The sequence below is a fragment of the Coregonus clupeaformis genome, chromosome 19, assembly GCF_020615455.1.
Source record: "Coregonus clupeaformis isolate EN_2021a chromosome 19, ASM2061545v1, whole genome shotgun sequence".
NCBI classification, from domain to species: domain Eukaryota; kingdom Metazoa; phylum Chordata; class Actinopteri; order Salmoniformes; family Salmonidae; genus Coregonus; species Coregonus clupeaformis.
In genome coordinates, this window is record NC_059210.1 from 31,108,612 (window position 1) to 31,123,634 (window position 15,023).

At 44.5% G+C, this 15,023-nt stretch overlaps 1 protein-coding gene across 6 annotated transcripts in view; it reads right to left on the bottom strand.

Annotated features, from left to right (window-relative positions):
• The window catches only part of myo9ab (myosin IXAb), a 214,860-nt gene that overhangs the window by 29,231 nt on the left and 170,606 nt on the right, over positions 1–15,023 (bottom strand). For 4 of the 6 annotated variants that reach the window (XM_045227171.1, XM_045227168.1, XM_045227169.1 and 1 more), the window contains exons 15-28: positions 12,307–12,423; positions 11,700–11,753; positions 10,701–10,776; positions 10,395–10,532; positions 10,089–10,128; positions 7,283–7,405; positions 6,783–6,863; positions 6,305–6,415; positions 5,869–5,991; positions 5,495–5,644; positions 4,443–4,750; positions 1,279–2,643; positions 826–922; positions 185–403 (exon numbers count right to left, since the gene is read on the bottom strand). In XM_045227171.1, coding sequence (XP_045083106.1) covers positions 185–403; positions 826–922; positions 1,279–2,643; positions 4,443–4,750; positions 5,495–5,644; positions 5,869–5,991; positions 6,305–6,415; positions 6,783–6,863; positions 7,283–7,405; positions 10,089–10,128; positions 10,395–10,532; positions 10,701–10,776; positions 11,700–11,753; positions 12,307–12,423 — 3,002 coding nt within the window. The remainder of the gene's footprint in view (positions 1–184; positions 404–825; positions 923–1,278; positions 2,644–4,442; positions 4,751–5,494; positions 5,645–5,868; positions 5,992–6,304; positions 6,416–6,782; positions 6,864–7,282; positions 7,406–10,088; positions 10,129–10,394; positions 10,533–10,700; positions 10,777–11,699; positions 11,754–12,306; positions 12,424–15,023) is intronic. The other 2 variants (XM_045227170.1, XM_045227172.1) reach the window with 2 other exon arrangements.

Genomic DNA, 15,023 nt, shown 5'->3' on the forward strand with positions numbered 1-15,023 from the left:
TATCCAGTGGTTAAATACTAAAACGAAATTGGAGGATGCTAGTTCAATGGGGTTAGTCGTGTTAAAAGAGTCCCCTCAGGCTAGTAAGCCTGGCCCCCAGAGAGAAAATAAATATGCTGGAGGGTCGGTAGGAGGCAGGGGACAAGAGGGGGGGGTAGCTTGGACCCCCGTAGGGTCCGTTTACCATTTCAGAGTCACTGTAACAGGCCGGGTCAGCGCCCCCCTTGGGGTGGGTCAGGGGGGACGGGGGGAGGAGGGGCAGCGTGCGGGACAGGGCGGGGGTGTAGAATGTGTCGTCATCGTCATCGTCCGACTGGCCCGCCCCCTCGGAGTTACAGCGGGTCAGAAAGTCGGAGCGGGTCCGAGACATACGGGCTTTCTTTTTAGGGCCGCGCCGGCCCACCTGCTCAACCACATACACCACAACACGTCAGCGGTCTGGGTACGTGATGGGAGATAGGATTATGTGTGTGTGTGCGTGTGTGTGTGGAGAGGAATGGTGTGTGTGTATATGTGTTCTATGTGGATATCACAGAGACACACTGATAGTCTGAGTGACACAAATTTATAAGGCAGCTTATACAAGCACACACTCTCACATGCACATACAAGCCACAGATACTGGTTCTATTATTAGTTTAAACAATATATCAGTGGGAACTACACATCAACATTGAGTGCTTTAGTATATTACAACAGCATGAGTTATGTAAGTTACCTTATGTAAGTTCTTAAAAAACATCCCAAAAGATATATGTGTGTAGTGGGGGTATTGTATACTCTCTGTGTGTATGTCTTTTGGGTAGTGTATTGTGTGCAACCCACCTGTTTGGTTCTCTGTCCAGCAGTGGCTCTAGAGGCGGATGCCTCCTCTCTATGCATGGCCAACGACCGCTCATGGTTCACCAGATCCTTATCAGACCTACAACACATTCAGGAAACCTTAAATCTATTTGTAGACTTTGAAATGTATGTATTTAGTTACATATTCAAACATATTTCTCCTGTGTTTTACAATGTTGTTGCTGTTCAAGGCAATGAAAAAGAACAGAAATAAGAAATACATTTCTGAACATTTTGAGAGAAAAAAAGCTCTGTCGTGATTTGTTGAAATGAAAGTGTTAATTTGTACACACTGCCCGTCAGTGAAGAGTCAAGCTAGTGTAGAGAGAAGAAATTAACTACAAAGCTTTTACTAAGTGACACTTTGAATGAGCAGCAACTTTACAACAACGTTACAGCAACATTACAGCAACGTTACAGAAAAATGACACTCACTTGGAGAAGGGGAGCTTGCGTCGGGAGGAGAATGTGGTGTTGGTGGGGGGCTTCTCAGTCATACTGACAATGATGGTCTGGGTCGGGGTCTTCTTCTGTGGGGCCTTGGCTGCTGCTTTGCTGGCAACTTCCCTGCTCTCCAGGATACTGTTGGTGGAGACCCAGTTGTCCTGCACTGGCCAGGCCGCCTTTCTCTCCCCCTGGCTTGGTAGGACTTCGCCGGACGGGGCCTTGGCCTCCAGGACTATCTGGATGTCTACCGCTGAAGGACAAAGGCCAAGGGTGGAGGTGGACGAGGGGACCAAGCTAGACCTGTCTACCCCAGCTAAGTCTCTCCGAGGCTGGGTAACAGTCCTGGGTGGCTGGGCCTTCTCTGATACTTCCAGGCCGGCAATGGGTGTAAGGTGGGAGGCGGTGGTGGTCACACCTGTCTGGACTGCACTCTCCTGGGCTGGCGCCAACCGCAGCTCCCCCTCCAGCGTTGTCTCCTTCTGCATGCTGATGACCACCACCACAGGCCTTTGCGAGGCGGACTCTCGCCTCTCCTTCACGGGCTTGCCTGGGCTCTCTTGCTTGGGCTCGCTGCTTTGGTCCTCAGAGGGGATGTAGAAGGTAGCTTGTGGAGCCTCTGCCATCACCTCCTTGATAGGAGATGGTATCATGGGGGGTAGCTCCTCCGTCCTGGGGCTTGGATCATTCTCATTTACCACCTCCGGGTCCTTCTGTGGCTGGGATTCTGTAGACCCTGGTCCATTCAAATCCTCTTGGGAAGAAGTCCGGAGCGGCGTAGACTGGTTACCACGGCAACCAGGGTAACCAGGCCCTCCCGCCTCCACATCCATGGTGGTGTCGAGCAGCTCAAAGCTCCCGTGGCTAACGGGGGAGCCCCGGTGGGGCGATGAGGGCTGGTGGTGTTTGTGGTCGTCCAGGGGACAGGGGGTGCTGTCCGGACACGGGGGTACAGGGGTCTCCTCCTCTTGCAGAGTCCCTCCTGTGCTGTGGGTCCGCACCTTGAGTAGCTCCAGGCTGAACTGGGCCTGCTCCAGCTCCCTCATGCGCCGGCTCTGTCTCTTGGCCCGTGTCTTGTGGCAGTTGGGCTCCTCTATACTCTGGCTTCTCTCGCTCTCTCCTTCTTCCCCCTCTTTCACCAAACACTCAGACTTAGACTCCATAGAGTTTTCAGTAGGCCAGACTGTGGAGCCATCTTGGATGTCATGATTGCAGTTGATCTCGAGGACATGGTCCTCCGAGGTGTCAGTATCCAGGCCCATGGTCCTCTCTGCCTTTTTTTCTTCTGTGGTGGGGCTACTTTGTCCATTGAGCAACTGCTTTTCATGCAGACTATGCTCTTTTAGTTCTGTGAACCTGTAGGAAACACATAGTAAGCAAACACAGCTTATAGCAATCTTCCTTCCATTCATTCTCATCTCCAATGTTATTAATCAGTGTAGGCAAAGGCTAATTTGAACCTGGGAGCAATAGTGTCCAAGCTTTTGTTCCAGCCCAGCACTAAAACACACTTGTGTTTTTCTTGAACAAACTATATGAATCAGGTGTTTGAGAGCTAGGTTTGAGCAAAATCCAGCCTATAAATCCTTATTGTCCATCTTTATATACAGGTAACAGCCAAAACAAAGGAAACACCAATATAAAGTGTCTTAATAGGGGTTGCGCCACCTCGAGCCGCCAGAAGTGCCTTGGCATAGATTCTACAAGTGTCTGGAACTCTATTGGAGGGATGTGACACCATTCTTCCACGAGAAATTCCGTCATTTGGTGTTTTATTGATGGTGGTGGAAAACACTGTCTCAGGCGCTCCAGAATCTCCCATAAGTGTTCAACTGGGTTGAGATCTGGTGACTGAGACACACACACTTTAAATGCCCTATGCTCCTTTGAGGTCCCTCTTTCAAAGTCATTGAGATCTCTAACCATGGTAGCCAAAATAATGGGCAACTGGGCATTTTTATACATGACCCTAAGCAATGTTCCCTCAAAGCTGCAAGCGGGCGTGCAGCACCCCCGGGACTGCCGTACAGAAGAAATATCAGCCCGCGCAGAGAAGCACGAGATTGAACTTCACTCAACTTTCGATAGTTTTTCCCGTTAGTTAACACTATCAACGTTTCCCTTCACTGTGGGAATTGTGATCGAATCAACGCAATATTAGCCACTTTCAATGCAACATACCAAAAGAGAACGAACTATGAAAGACTTGGTATGCAAAACGAACTATGCAAGATATTTTGTTGTAGGCAGAGCGCCTCGGAGTAGGATTCTATTGCATTGACAGGCACGACTCAGTGCCGAAAACAATTAGAGGGAACATTGACCCTAACTAAGCATGATGGGATATTAATTGCCAAGCGTCGGCTGGAGTGGTGTAAAGCTCGCCACCATTGGACGCTGGAGCAGTGGAAAAACGTTCTCTGGAGTGATGAATCACGCTTCACCATCTGGCAGTCCGACAGACGAATCTGGGTTTGGCAGATGCCAGGAGAACGCTACCTGCCCCATTGCATAGTGCCAACCGTAAAGTTTGGTGGAGGAGGAATAGTGGTCTGGGCTGTTTTTCATGGTTCGGGTTAGGCCCCTTAGTTCCAGTGAAGGGAAATCTTAAGACTACAGCATACAATGACATTCTAGACAATTCTGTGCTTCCAACTTTGTGGCAAAAATTTGGGGAAGGCCATTTCCTGTTTGAGCATGACAATGCCCCTGTGCACAAAGCGAGGTCCATACAGAAATGGTTTGTCGAGATCGGTGTGGAAGAACTTGACTGGCCTGCACAGAGCCCTGACCTCAACCCCATCAAACACCTTTGGGATGAATTGGAACACCGACTGCAAGCCAGGCCTGATCTCCCAACATAAGTGCCCGACCTCAATAACGCTTGACGTTGAATGGAAGCAAGTCCCCGCAGAAATGTTCTAACATCTAATGGAAAGCCTTCCCAGAAGAGTGGAGGCTGTTATAGCAGCAAAGGAGGGACCAACTCCATATTAATGCCCATGATTTTGGAATGAGATGTTTGACGAGCAGGTGTCCGCATACTTTTGGTCATGTAGTGTACTTTGTTTCCCTCATTTACTCAAATGTTTCCTTTATTTTTGGCAGTTACCTGTACCTTTCATAACATATTAAAGTTTGTCAGTCCTAGTTACCTTAGGCGTGCCAGGTAGCCCCTACCCGCTGCCTGTAGCATTGTCACTGCACTGTGTGTCCTACAATAGTGGGCTCTCTCTCTGTAAGCCCGCCAGGCTGTCTGCACCGTATTGGCTGCCAGAGCCCTTCGCTGGCTGCTGTTTCTCCAGCTCCTCTGTATTATCAGGGCAGAGTCCTGCCACTGCAGGAACAGCCTGCGCTCCCTGTAGCCCTTCCAGGCTGCCTGCAGGCACACTGCTGCCTCCTCCTGGACGGCTGGGTCCACTGCAGCCTCCAACTGTTCGAGCAGGCAGCCCCGCCACCACCGCTATGGAGAGGAGAGAATGAAGAAATATGAATTAACAAAGTGAATTCAAGTATAAAGTCATATTTTTGGTAAAAACAGAGAACATTTATTGACTGGGGTGATATCGTTGCATTAAGTTAGAATTAATTGCATGTAAGCTGTTTTAGAGTTTTGGAGTAGTGTTGAGAATCCTTTTGAGGTAAGAAATATGGATTAGGTTTGTTTTTGTTCAATCTGACAATGATTTGGGACAGCAGACTGAGTCTCTTCTTGTAGCCAAGTATCTCTTCCAGAAACAATATGGCTTCCAGAAAAGTTTCTAATGTATTTCTGCAATTTCCCCCTCTTCCTTATAGATGGAGCATGAGGAGAAGTGTAGAGATTCTCAGGTCTGCGTCCCTACTGGCTACTGCCCTGGGTCACTACACAACTCCAAAGAGATGTTCTACTTACTCTCCAGAGTTACGCAAAAACTAAGCTGGTTACGACCAATTGTCTATGTCTGTGGGTCACGTAGAATGGTACTACTACAAACTCCTAAAAAATTTGTGTAAAGCTGTGCGGGGAAGTTATGTGCACACATGCTTTAGTCTGTTATGCCAGTACAGTAACAGGGTCGTGTTCATTCAGGGAGGGACTACTTAGAGTTGTCCAATAAGAAATGCTCATTTTGTTTTCCGCTGCAAAATATTTTGCTATGGTGTGCCCTAATGCACACAACCCTGGACACCGACTTGGTGTGGTGCCCTGACTTCGTCGTCTCACCTGGATGACATCGGCGGCCTGTCTCATCCTGATGAAGTGTTTCCTCTCCAGCCGGGCTCGGAAGCGGCGTTGCAGCGTGACGATGCGCCGTAACACCTCCGTGTGGAGCAGGGCCTGCAGCCGCTGACGCTCCGCCTCCCGCAGGAACACCTGCAGTACAGAGAGAGACACGGGGTGGGGGTGCCGTCAGTGACCAGACACACCCACAAGTGACCAGACACACCCACAGCCAGGGAAATTCAATAGGAACAGAACGGCCGCAATGCAACCGTGTATCAAACCGAGAGAGAGAGAGAGAGAGAGGGGGGGGGGGGAAAGATGGAGAAAGAAAAATAGAGACAACTAAAGAAAAGGGGTATCCCCAGAATGCGTACCATTGTGTTGCCCACTTGATACCCAGCAGGTGCTAGGTGAACCTGACGAAAGAACTCCCGGATGCCAGACTTGGTTGGTCTAGTGCTGTCTGGTAAGAGCACACGGAAGTGACAAACAAAGTCCTGCAATGACAAGACGAAAGATAACATATCAATAGTAACCTCAAAGGGATAAAAGTTACAAGCTGTTAATAAGACTGACTACATTACAAGTGCATGGATGTGACATCACCAAATCTACATGCAGTTCATTGAGACTGATGACCATTGATCAGTACTTTTTACATTTAAGTCATTTAGCAGATACTCTTATCTAGAGCGAATTGCAGTCAGTGCATTCAACTAAGGTAGGTAATAAACAGTGTTGTGTATCAGGTGTGTGTATCTGTCTGTGCAAATGACAGTGCTGTATCCTGATTGGTTGGTGAGGGATTACCTGGAAGGTGTATTTGATGGCGTATCCTGATTGGCGGATGCGGACGGTCTCCAGCATGCCTGTGTACCTCAGCTGCCTGAGCACCAGGGCATCGTTGAAACGCAGTGGGAGCTGAGTGAGAGAGAGAGAGCAGAGAGAGCGAGAGAGAGAGAGAGAGAGCAGAGAGAGAGAGCAGAGAGAGAGAGAGAGAGCAGAGAGAGAGAAAGAGAGAGAGAGCGAGCGAGAGAAATATCCAAAGAAAGAAGGAAGGAGACAGAAATAAAAGGCATGAAAGAAGAGGTACAATAGACAAAAAGAGAGATTTAAAATCACCCAATAACAGTAAAACATTGTATAATTGAGCTGTATACGGGCTATGCAATTACCAGACATTGGTTTGTCCAGTGGTTTCATTGTTCAGTGGAGCTTGTCAGTAGTTACATTAGCATCTAACCAAACTGAAGTAGCTGTAACTACAGTAGCTGTTAGCTGAACATACCTTCTCTGCATTGGAGCGGACACACTTGACAAAGTAGGGCTCCGACTGACCCAGGGTCTCCATCAGCTTGTTCAGGGAGGCCTTCACACAGCAAGAGACAATTAGCATTAGCTCATTAGTACAGCAATGAATTAACACAACAAGCATTAGCATCCCATCATATTGGCATCTCATAATTAACATCTCACAATAAATTGCATAAAACCTGGCATTATTAAAGCTCATGTTATTTATTATAGTAGATTCATGTTAATTCCAAATCAACCTCTTGCCCACTACACATGATGCAGATCTGAGATAATTCCTGTGCCATTTTTTGAGAAATGCACTTTAAGTAAATGTTTCATTTATATACATATATTTTGACACCTGTCCAATTCTTTAAGATCTACACAAAGTGCCTCAAAATATGTAGGAGCTGAGTGTTGGAGTTTGGATTTGGGCATTGGTGTCACGGCTGGGAAGAGATGAAAGAGGGCGAGCAAGAAACTGAGTCTTACCTGGAACTGGGCGCTGATGCTGGGCGGTTTCTTCTTCTTGTGCAGGTGGAGGAGGGACTTGGTGATGCGGTCGTGTAGGGTCACACTACTCAGGTACCTCAGAGACTTCACGTCCAGCAGGTGCTGTACAGAGAGAGGAACCGCCATAGGAACACGGTCAGATTATTCATATTTTGTATTTAAAAAACTTAAAATTTTAGCAGGCGCTTTTATCCAATTTCTAAAAAAAATTTAACGTATGAACATGGTCACATGACAATATGACATACTGTTTAATTTCCATTCATTGCATGATAATGGACAATATTGTCTTCAAAATAATTCAAAGACGTATACTTCTATGGCCAACTGTTACTGTCCAGCTATGCTTGTCACCATTAAAGCTGAACTAGGTAAAGGGGGAAACAACGCCACAGTTCATCTTTGTCATTGTTTTTGTTTTGTTGATGAAAAAAAAGGAGAGGAGTATCCAGTATCGTGGTAAAAAAAGTTGCAGTACACTACCAGTCAAAAGTTTGGACACACCTACTCATTCAAGGGTTTTTCTTTATTTTTACATTGTAGAATAATAGTGAAGACATGAAAACGATGAAATATATCAAAATATATTTTATATTTCAGATTTTTCAAATAGCCACCGTTTGCCTTGATGACAGCTTTGCACACTCTTGGCATTCTCTCAACCAGCTTCATGAGGTAGTCACCTGGAATGCATTTTAATTAACAGGTGTGCCTTCTTAAAAGTTAATTTGTGGATTTTTTTTTCCTTCTTAATGCATTTGAGCCAATCAGTTGTGTTGTGACAAGGTAGGAGGGTATACAGAATATAGCCCTATTTGGTAAAAGTCCATATTATGGCAAGAACAGCTCAAATAAGCAAAGAGAAATGACAGTCCATCATTGCTATAAGACATAAAGTAAAGTAAAAACCATCAAGCGTAAAAACCATCAAGCGCAAAACCATCAAGCGCTATGATGAAACTAGCTCTCATGAGGACCGCCACAGGAATGGAAGAACCAGAGGTACGTCTGCCATAGAGGATAAGTTCATTAGAGTTACCAGCCTCAGAAATTGCAGCCCAAATAAATGCTTCACAGAGTTCAAGTCACAGACACATCTCAACATCAACTGTTCAGAGAGGACTGTGTGAATCAGGCCTTCATGGTCGAATTGCTGCAAAGAAACCACTACTAAAGGACACCAATAAGAAGAAGAGACCTGCTTGGGCCAAGAAACACAAGCAATGGACATTAGACCGGTGGAAATTTGTCCTTTGGTCTGGAGTCCAAATTTGAGATTTTTGTTTCCAACCTTTGTGAGACGTGGTGTGGGTGAACGGATGATCTCTGCATGTGTAGTTCCCACCGTAAAGCATGGAGGAGGAGGTGTTATGGTGTGGGGGTGCTTTGCTGGTGACACGTTCTGTGATGTATTTAGAATTCAAGGCACACTTAACCAGCATGGCTACCACAGCATTATGCAGCGATACGCCATCCCATCTGGTTTGGGCTTAATGGGACTATCATTTGTTTTTCAACAGAACAATGACCCAACACACCTCCAGGCTGTGTAAGGGCTATTTGACCAAGAAGGAGAATGATGGAGTGCTGCATCAAATGGCCTGGCCTCCACAATCACCCGACCTCAGACCAATTGAGATGGTTTGGGATGAGTTGGACCGCAGAGTGAAGGAAAAACAGCCAACAAGTGCTCAGCATATGTGGGAACTCCTTCAAGAATGTTGGAAAAGTATTCCAGGTGAAGCTGGTTGAGAGAATGCCAAGAGTGTGCAAAGCTGTCATCAAGGCAAATGGTGGCTACTTTGAAGAATCTCAAATATATTTTGATTTGTTTAACACTTTTTTGGTTACTACATGATTCCATATGTGTTATTTCATAGTTTTGATGTCTTCACGGTTATTCTGCAACGTAGAAAATAGTAAAAATAAAGAAAAACCCTTGAATGAGTAGGTGTCCAAACTTTTGACTGCTACTGTACATATTCTGCTGTTCTATCGGCATGCAATGCTGTCAGATAAAAAATAAAAATCAGTGTTTGTTGTTTGAAGTAACTTATTTGTTGTTGTAATATCGCAAACGGATTTCAGCTATAAGCTCTGTAATTTCCCTGCAGTGCTGTAATCAAGGGGTCTTCAACTTTTTCTTGCCTAGGTACCCCCACTCAGGCAAACCGGCAACCCCCATCATATCATGTCAGCATGTCTTGTCTTGTCTTATCATCAGGTTAATGATAATGGCAAGGAGAAATAGGATAATCAACATTTAAAAATGAATAGATTTGATAGTTATTTTTTTCATGACCTTCCCACATTATAATTGGAGGAATAAACGTAAACTCTAACATAGCCTATTAGCTAGAAAGGTGCCGTAATTCCAAACACTTTTCGCTAATAGCACCTATTTAGCTTGTTAAACAAAGGTTAGCCATGTGTTGGCAAAGATTACTGTGACTCCAGTGAGTGTAATTAGCTCCAATTTGCTCAATATTAGGAGTTGAGAAATAAATAAAAGTTGACATTATAAATAAAACATTCTGCTATTTTTTACTTAAGGTATGTAATTCAACATTTGTTTCTTCTGTTGTTTCTTCTGTTGTTGCTAGCGATATTCATAACAAATAATAATTGTCCACTTTTCTTTTCCATATACATTTTTTTGATATTTTCACGGACCGCAGGTTGAATACCCCTGCTGTAATCCTCCACTATTGGCCTTTCGTCATGTTGAAGCCATAGAGAAATTCTCACTTGTACTTTCACGGTGTAAAAATTGTAAGGACCTTACCTTTGGTAGGCTGGGCTTGGACTTATAGTTTTTGTTCCGCCTGTGGGAGAGAGATTGGTTGTCAGATATATTACAGAATGAACATACAGTATAAACACACATTGACCATGGATTGACCACTGCCTGACCACGGTTTCTGACCGTGGTGCGAGCTGCATGATGATGGGCAGACTGGTCATACTCACATGAGGACGCCCTGTGCTCTCCCCAGGAGAATCATATCGTATGAACACACATTGAGCGTGGATTGAACACCGGCTGATCATAGTTTAAGTGTGCGTGGTCAGACTTTGTGGTCATACTCACATGAGGATGCCCTGTGCTCTCTCCAGGAGCTTGCTGCTATTGGAGTTGACGAAGATGCCGTCATCGAATTCCGAGCCTGAGGAGGACAGACGACCCTGTATGGAGCTACGCCCGTTACAGCCCACACCATAACCATCCCTAGAGGAAAAAGAGAGAGACAGACAAAGACAGAGAGAGAGAGGGAAAGAGAGAGAAAGAGAGAGAGAGAGTGAATTGCTGTAGCATATACTGTACAATCACACACTGAAAGCAGAACAGCTCATTGCTTTGAGTGTCCATAAAACAGTGTGACAGCCAGGTTCATACCTGGCGGATTTCTCGTTCAGTGTGTTGGTGCCTTGGAGGTCTGACAAGGGGGTCCGGGGATTCTTTCTAGTGATACCTGTACGAGACCGTGATGTAAGGGAGGAGGGAGAGCGAGAAAGAGAGAGAGAGGATGTGTCAATAATTCCCTCATTAAAATGCAAATCAATTTATAACATTTTTGACATGCTTTTTTCTGGATTTTTTTGTTGTTATTCTGTCTCTTACTGTTCAAATAAACCTACCATTAAAATTATAGACTGATCATTTCTTTGTCAGTGGGCAAACGTACAAAATCAGCAGGGGATTTTCCCCTCACTGTACAATGAACGTCTGTCTATTCAGTCCATATCATTGGCTAATGTATTGCTTAATTCATATTGGGCCACTATCAGTCAAGCCACCAAGACACATGTGTGCGTGATTAAAGGCACTGCACTGCCAGCCCCTCATTTCCTAAACAGTTTTCAGCCACAACCACCCCCCCTTTCCCCAAAGACCAAAGGCCTGATGAGGACAGATATGTGCACTCCCTCCCTCTCGTCTCAACTCTCCTCTCTCTTAATGGTCTTTGATTTCCCAGCAGGTCTCCCCTGCCATGCTTTAAAAGGCCAGATAATGGGGAATGAGAGATATCGGCTCCGGAGTTCCCCATGGGCATGAGGCGTAACTGTATTTCACATTGAACATTTGAGATAAGCTGCATGGTTTGGAGGCTTGGAAGCTCACTGAATACTTTAACTGTCCATTGTTCTATACACATTTCCCTCAGGGATGATCCATTTAAGAGACTGAGGCTGTTGCGCATTGGATTCAGTTTGACTTGTGTGTCCATCATGAAAGTGCTATGACATTTGGAACACATACATGCATGCAGACACACACACACACACACACACACACACACACACATGCATGTACATCACACACACAAGTGCACACACACACACACACACACACACACACACAAGTGCATGTACATGCACACACACACACACACACCAGTGACAGGGTCCAGGCTATTGTCAGTCTGTCTCTGAACCGGCAGCGAAGCCCCTGAGGATGGAGGAAAATGGAACAACAGAGGAAGGAGGAAACAGTAACTCACAGTGCTTATTAAACACACTGCCATAAGGTCTATTTCAGTGCGTATGTGTGCCAGTGATCATGCATGAGAAACAGCTTCGTTACGATGACTATTACAGGGCAAATAGCTCAACAGTGCCTTATTAAGTAAGAGGATCCAAGTCTGAGTTCCAATGACTTATTAGTGATAGCAATGCAATTTTCTTGTCGAGGCCAAAAATTGTTGCAGACCTGTTTATTATTAAATATTTGACCTCTGTGAATTTGGCAATAAAATATGAAAGTGATGCTTTGTATGGTTTGACCTGACTAGAACGGAAGGTTGAAAGAAAGAGGGTGGTACTACATCTGAACTAAATATATTGGTTACATGTTAAATGATCAAAAACGCTGTAAATATCTGAGTGGGCCTTTAATTTAGGGAAAACAAGTTAATTCAGAACAAGCTAATTGTTCCCTTCCTTATTTGTAAGCCCCAGGAAAAGTGAGTTGGGCAGCAAAGAGGATTGTGGGAGTTTCTTACTGTATTTCTCATCTTTGCATCTCTGCAAGATCTCCAGGCTCCTCTGGTGCACAGGGTGGTGGAGGAAGCTGAAGCTGTCCACGCTCTTGACGACACATGGTACAGCAGCATCATTCCCTGCGAAGAGAGAGAGAGAGAGAGAGAGAGAGAGAGAGAGAGAGAGAGAGAGAGAGAGAGAGAAAAGAGAGGTACAGACAGATATAAAGAGAGATAGAGAAATTAGAGAGGAAGAAATAGTGTGTGTTAAGTTTACAAAAAGTTTGACTGAATGTCATGTAACTGGTTGGAGATGAAGCCTTATGTGGAAGTTCAGTGATGATGGGGGAAAGTAGCAGCCCATGCATAATCAGTGGTCGGGTTTGTCCCCCTAAAACTCTCAACCTCCAGGATGCTGCCTTGCCAGTGTCTCCATGGCAATGAATAATGGAATAGACTTCGGGGGTTGTGAAATCAAGCTAGTCTAACGGCGGAGAAGGATCAGGAGAAACACATTATGTGGCAAAAAAAATCCCTTGGGAGCAACCCTGGAGAAAGGTCACATATTTCAGCAGTTGCTATTTCTGACACCCCACTGAGGGAAATATACTGTACTGTGGTAGCTCTGGGGGGGAGACAATTCACATCACGAGAAGCGTCAGAGTATGGCTCTCTGTCACTGTGGAAGAGGGGTGAGTGTGTGTGTGTCTGGGAGAGTGTACAAGTGTATGTCCAAGAGTATGTGTGTGTGTGTGTTTGACTGAGTATATACACATACGTGTGTGTTTATGTTGATGTACACGAGCAGTCTATGGTCTCACCTAGGGCTGTGGTGGTCATTACGTTTTGTCAGCTGGTGACTGTCAAGCAAATAACTGCCGGTCTCATGGTAATTTACCGTTAATTAGCATAAATACGTTTAGCATCTCCTGGCTTCCACACATAGCCTACAAGCCACTGATGCGGACCTTTGGAACATCTACATTTTAAAAAGTCTAATAAATCCATGTAATATAGCCTACACTGGTCTAAAGAAACATGATATGAAGAAAATGTTGTCTATTTCATGTGGCTGTGGGCTACACTAGTTCATTTAGCAGACAGGATTTGCTTAGAATTCCGTGGCATTATTTTTAAACTATGATGAATACAATTGAACATACCTTAATAGATTGAAAGGATTTTTTCTCCAAACGATTTCAAAGGAAGTGCGCACATGCGCCTATTCTGTGTTGAGTGGTTTACAAAGAAACAGGTCCTATATGCTTAATTTAAAGTTATTTATGCAACTTTAGTTGTGATACAAACGTTGGGCTATATGTTTTGATGTTTAATACATTCTAAGGCTGCATGATGGGACTCTTGAATTTCCTGGCGGCATCCCCCTTGTGTGGCCGTAATGCCCCCTAAAAAATCCATGCCTTTTGCGGCCAAAGTGGGCATTGTGCTCTTAGGCTGAATATAATAGGCTAATTAAAATTCCCTTCTCCCGGCTGCAGCACTCCGAAGCACCTCTCACTCACATGGCTCGCTCAGATGTAGCCAATGCCCATCACGTGATCGGGTCCTTCTCACAGGCATTTCAGCTAAGTAGGTTACAACTGAATGAAGAGAGCCACATCGGTGACGCACCTGGGCACGTCCCTCTTATCGAATTCCGAGGCGCATATTGTAGATGTAAGAACTGTCCACATTTAGCCTACATTTCGTCAGCCAACAAGATGAGTAGGCCTAACGAACAGCAAAAGCACTAGCCTATGTCAATCTACTATCCCCAACAGTACAAAAGTTGACCTATTCTATCCTTCTGTGTAACAAATAAATATTCAAAACATACTCTGGGACAGTTGTGGGATGCGATAGATCCCAAATTAATACAACCACTCGCATCAAAAAACATTTTAAAAGCAATGAGGCTGATCGTTTAGCTTAAAATGTTGATAAACTATCAGGCCATTTTTTCACATTATGAGTGCAGCAATATGCATGGCACTAGGCTATGAGAGCTAATGTTCCAAAATGCAATCAATTAGCGGGAAAACACTGTTCTCGAAAGTGATGGCAAATGTGATTATGCATGTAATGCTTTATTATGAAAAAAAAAAAAATTATGCACTCACTAACTGTAAGTCGCTCTGGATAAGAGCGTCTACTAAATGACAAAAAATTTAATAAAAATGTAATTATAAAGGTGAATTTCTATGGTGAAAATGATCTTCCCCAAACTTGAAACTCATGTGCAGCCTATGTATGCCAGTTAGGCTCTACACCGGTTATAAAAAATGGATTACGTTTCTTGGACACTTCAGTTGTGATACAAACCTTATCAAAAAATATAGCCCTATGGGCTAGGATACATGAGGTGTGCGACTATGTTTTGAAAAAGTTGAGAAAAAAAAAAAGGTATGCGCCGTTTCTTGCCTTAATGCACAAGCTGGGCATCACTCACAAGTGATAATACATCATTCACAAGTCATAGGCTAATATTGTCACCCATCAGACTATTCTTAATTTAATGTTGTCTTTACATATATTAAATAATATATGTGTGATATTTGTTTTGATTTAGAATGGACCATTATCATACACCTGTCTCGAAACAGGGGCAGGGGAAAAAAAGACATGTCATCTATGCACTTAAATAGTGAATGCAGGATGCTTTTTCCATGGTTAATTTTCATGCCAGCCAGGTAGGCTATACTCCTGTTGTAAAGAGAAGCAATGTGCTTAATATTAGGAAA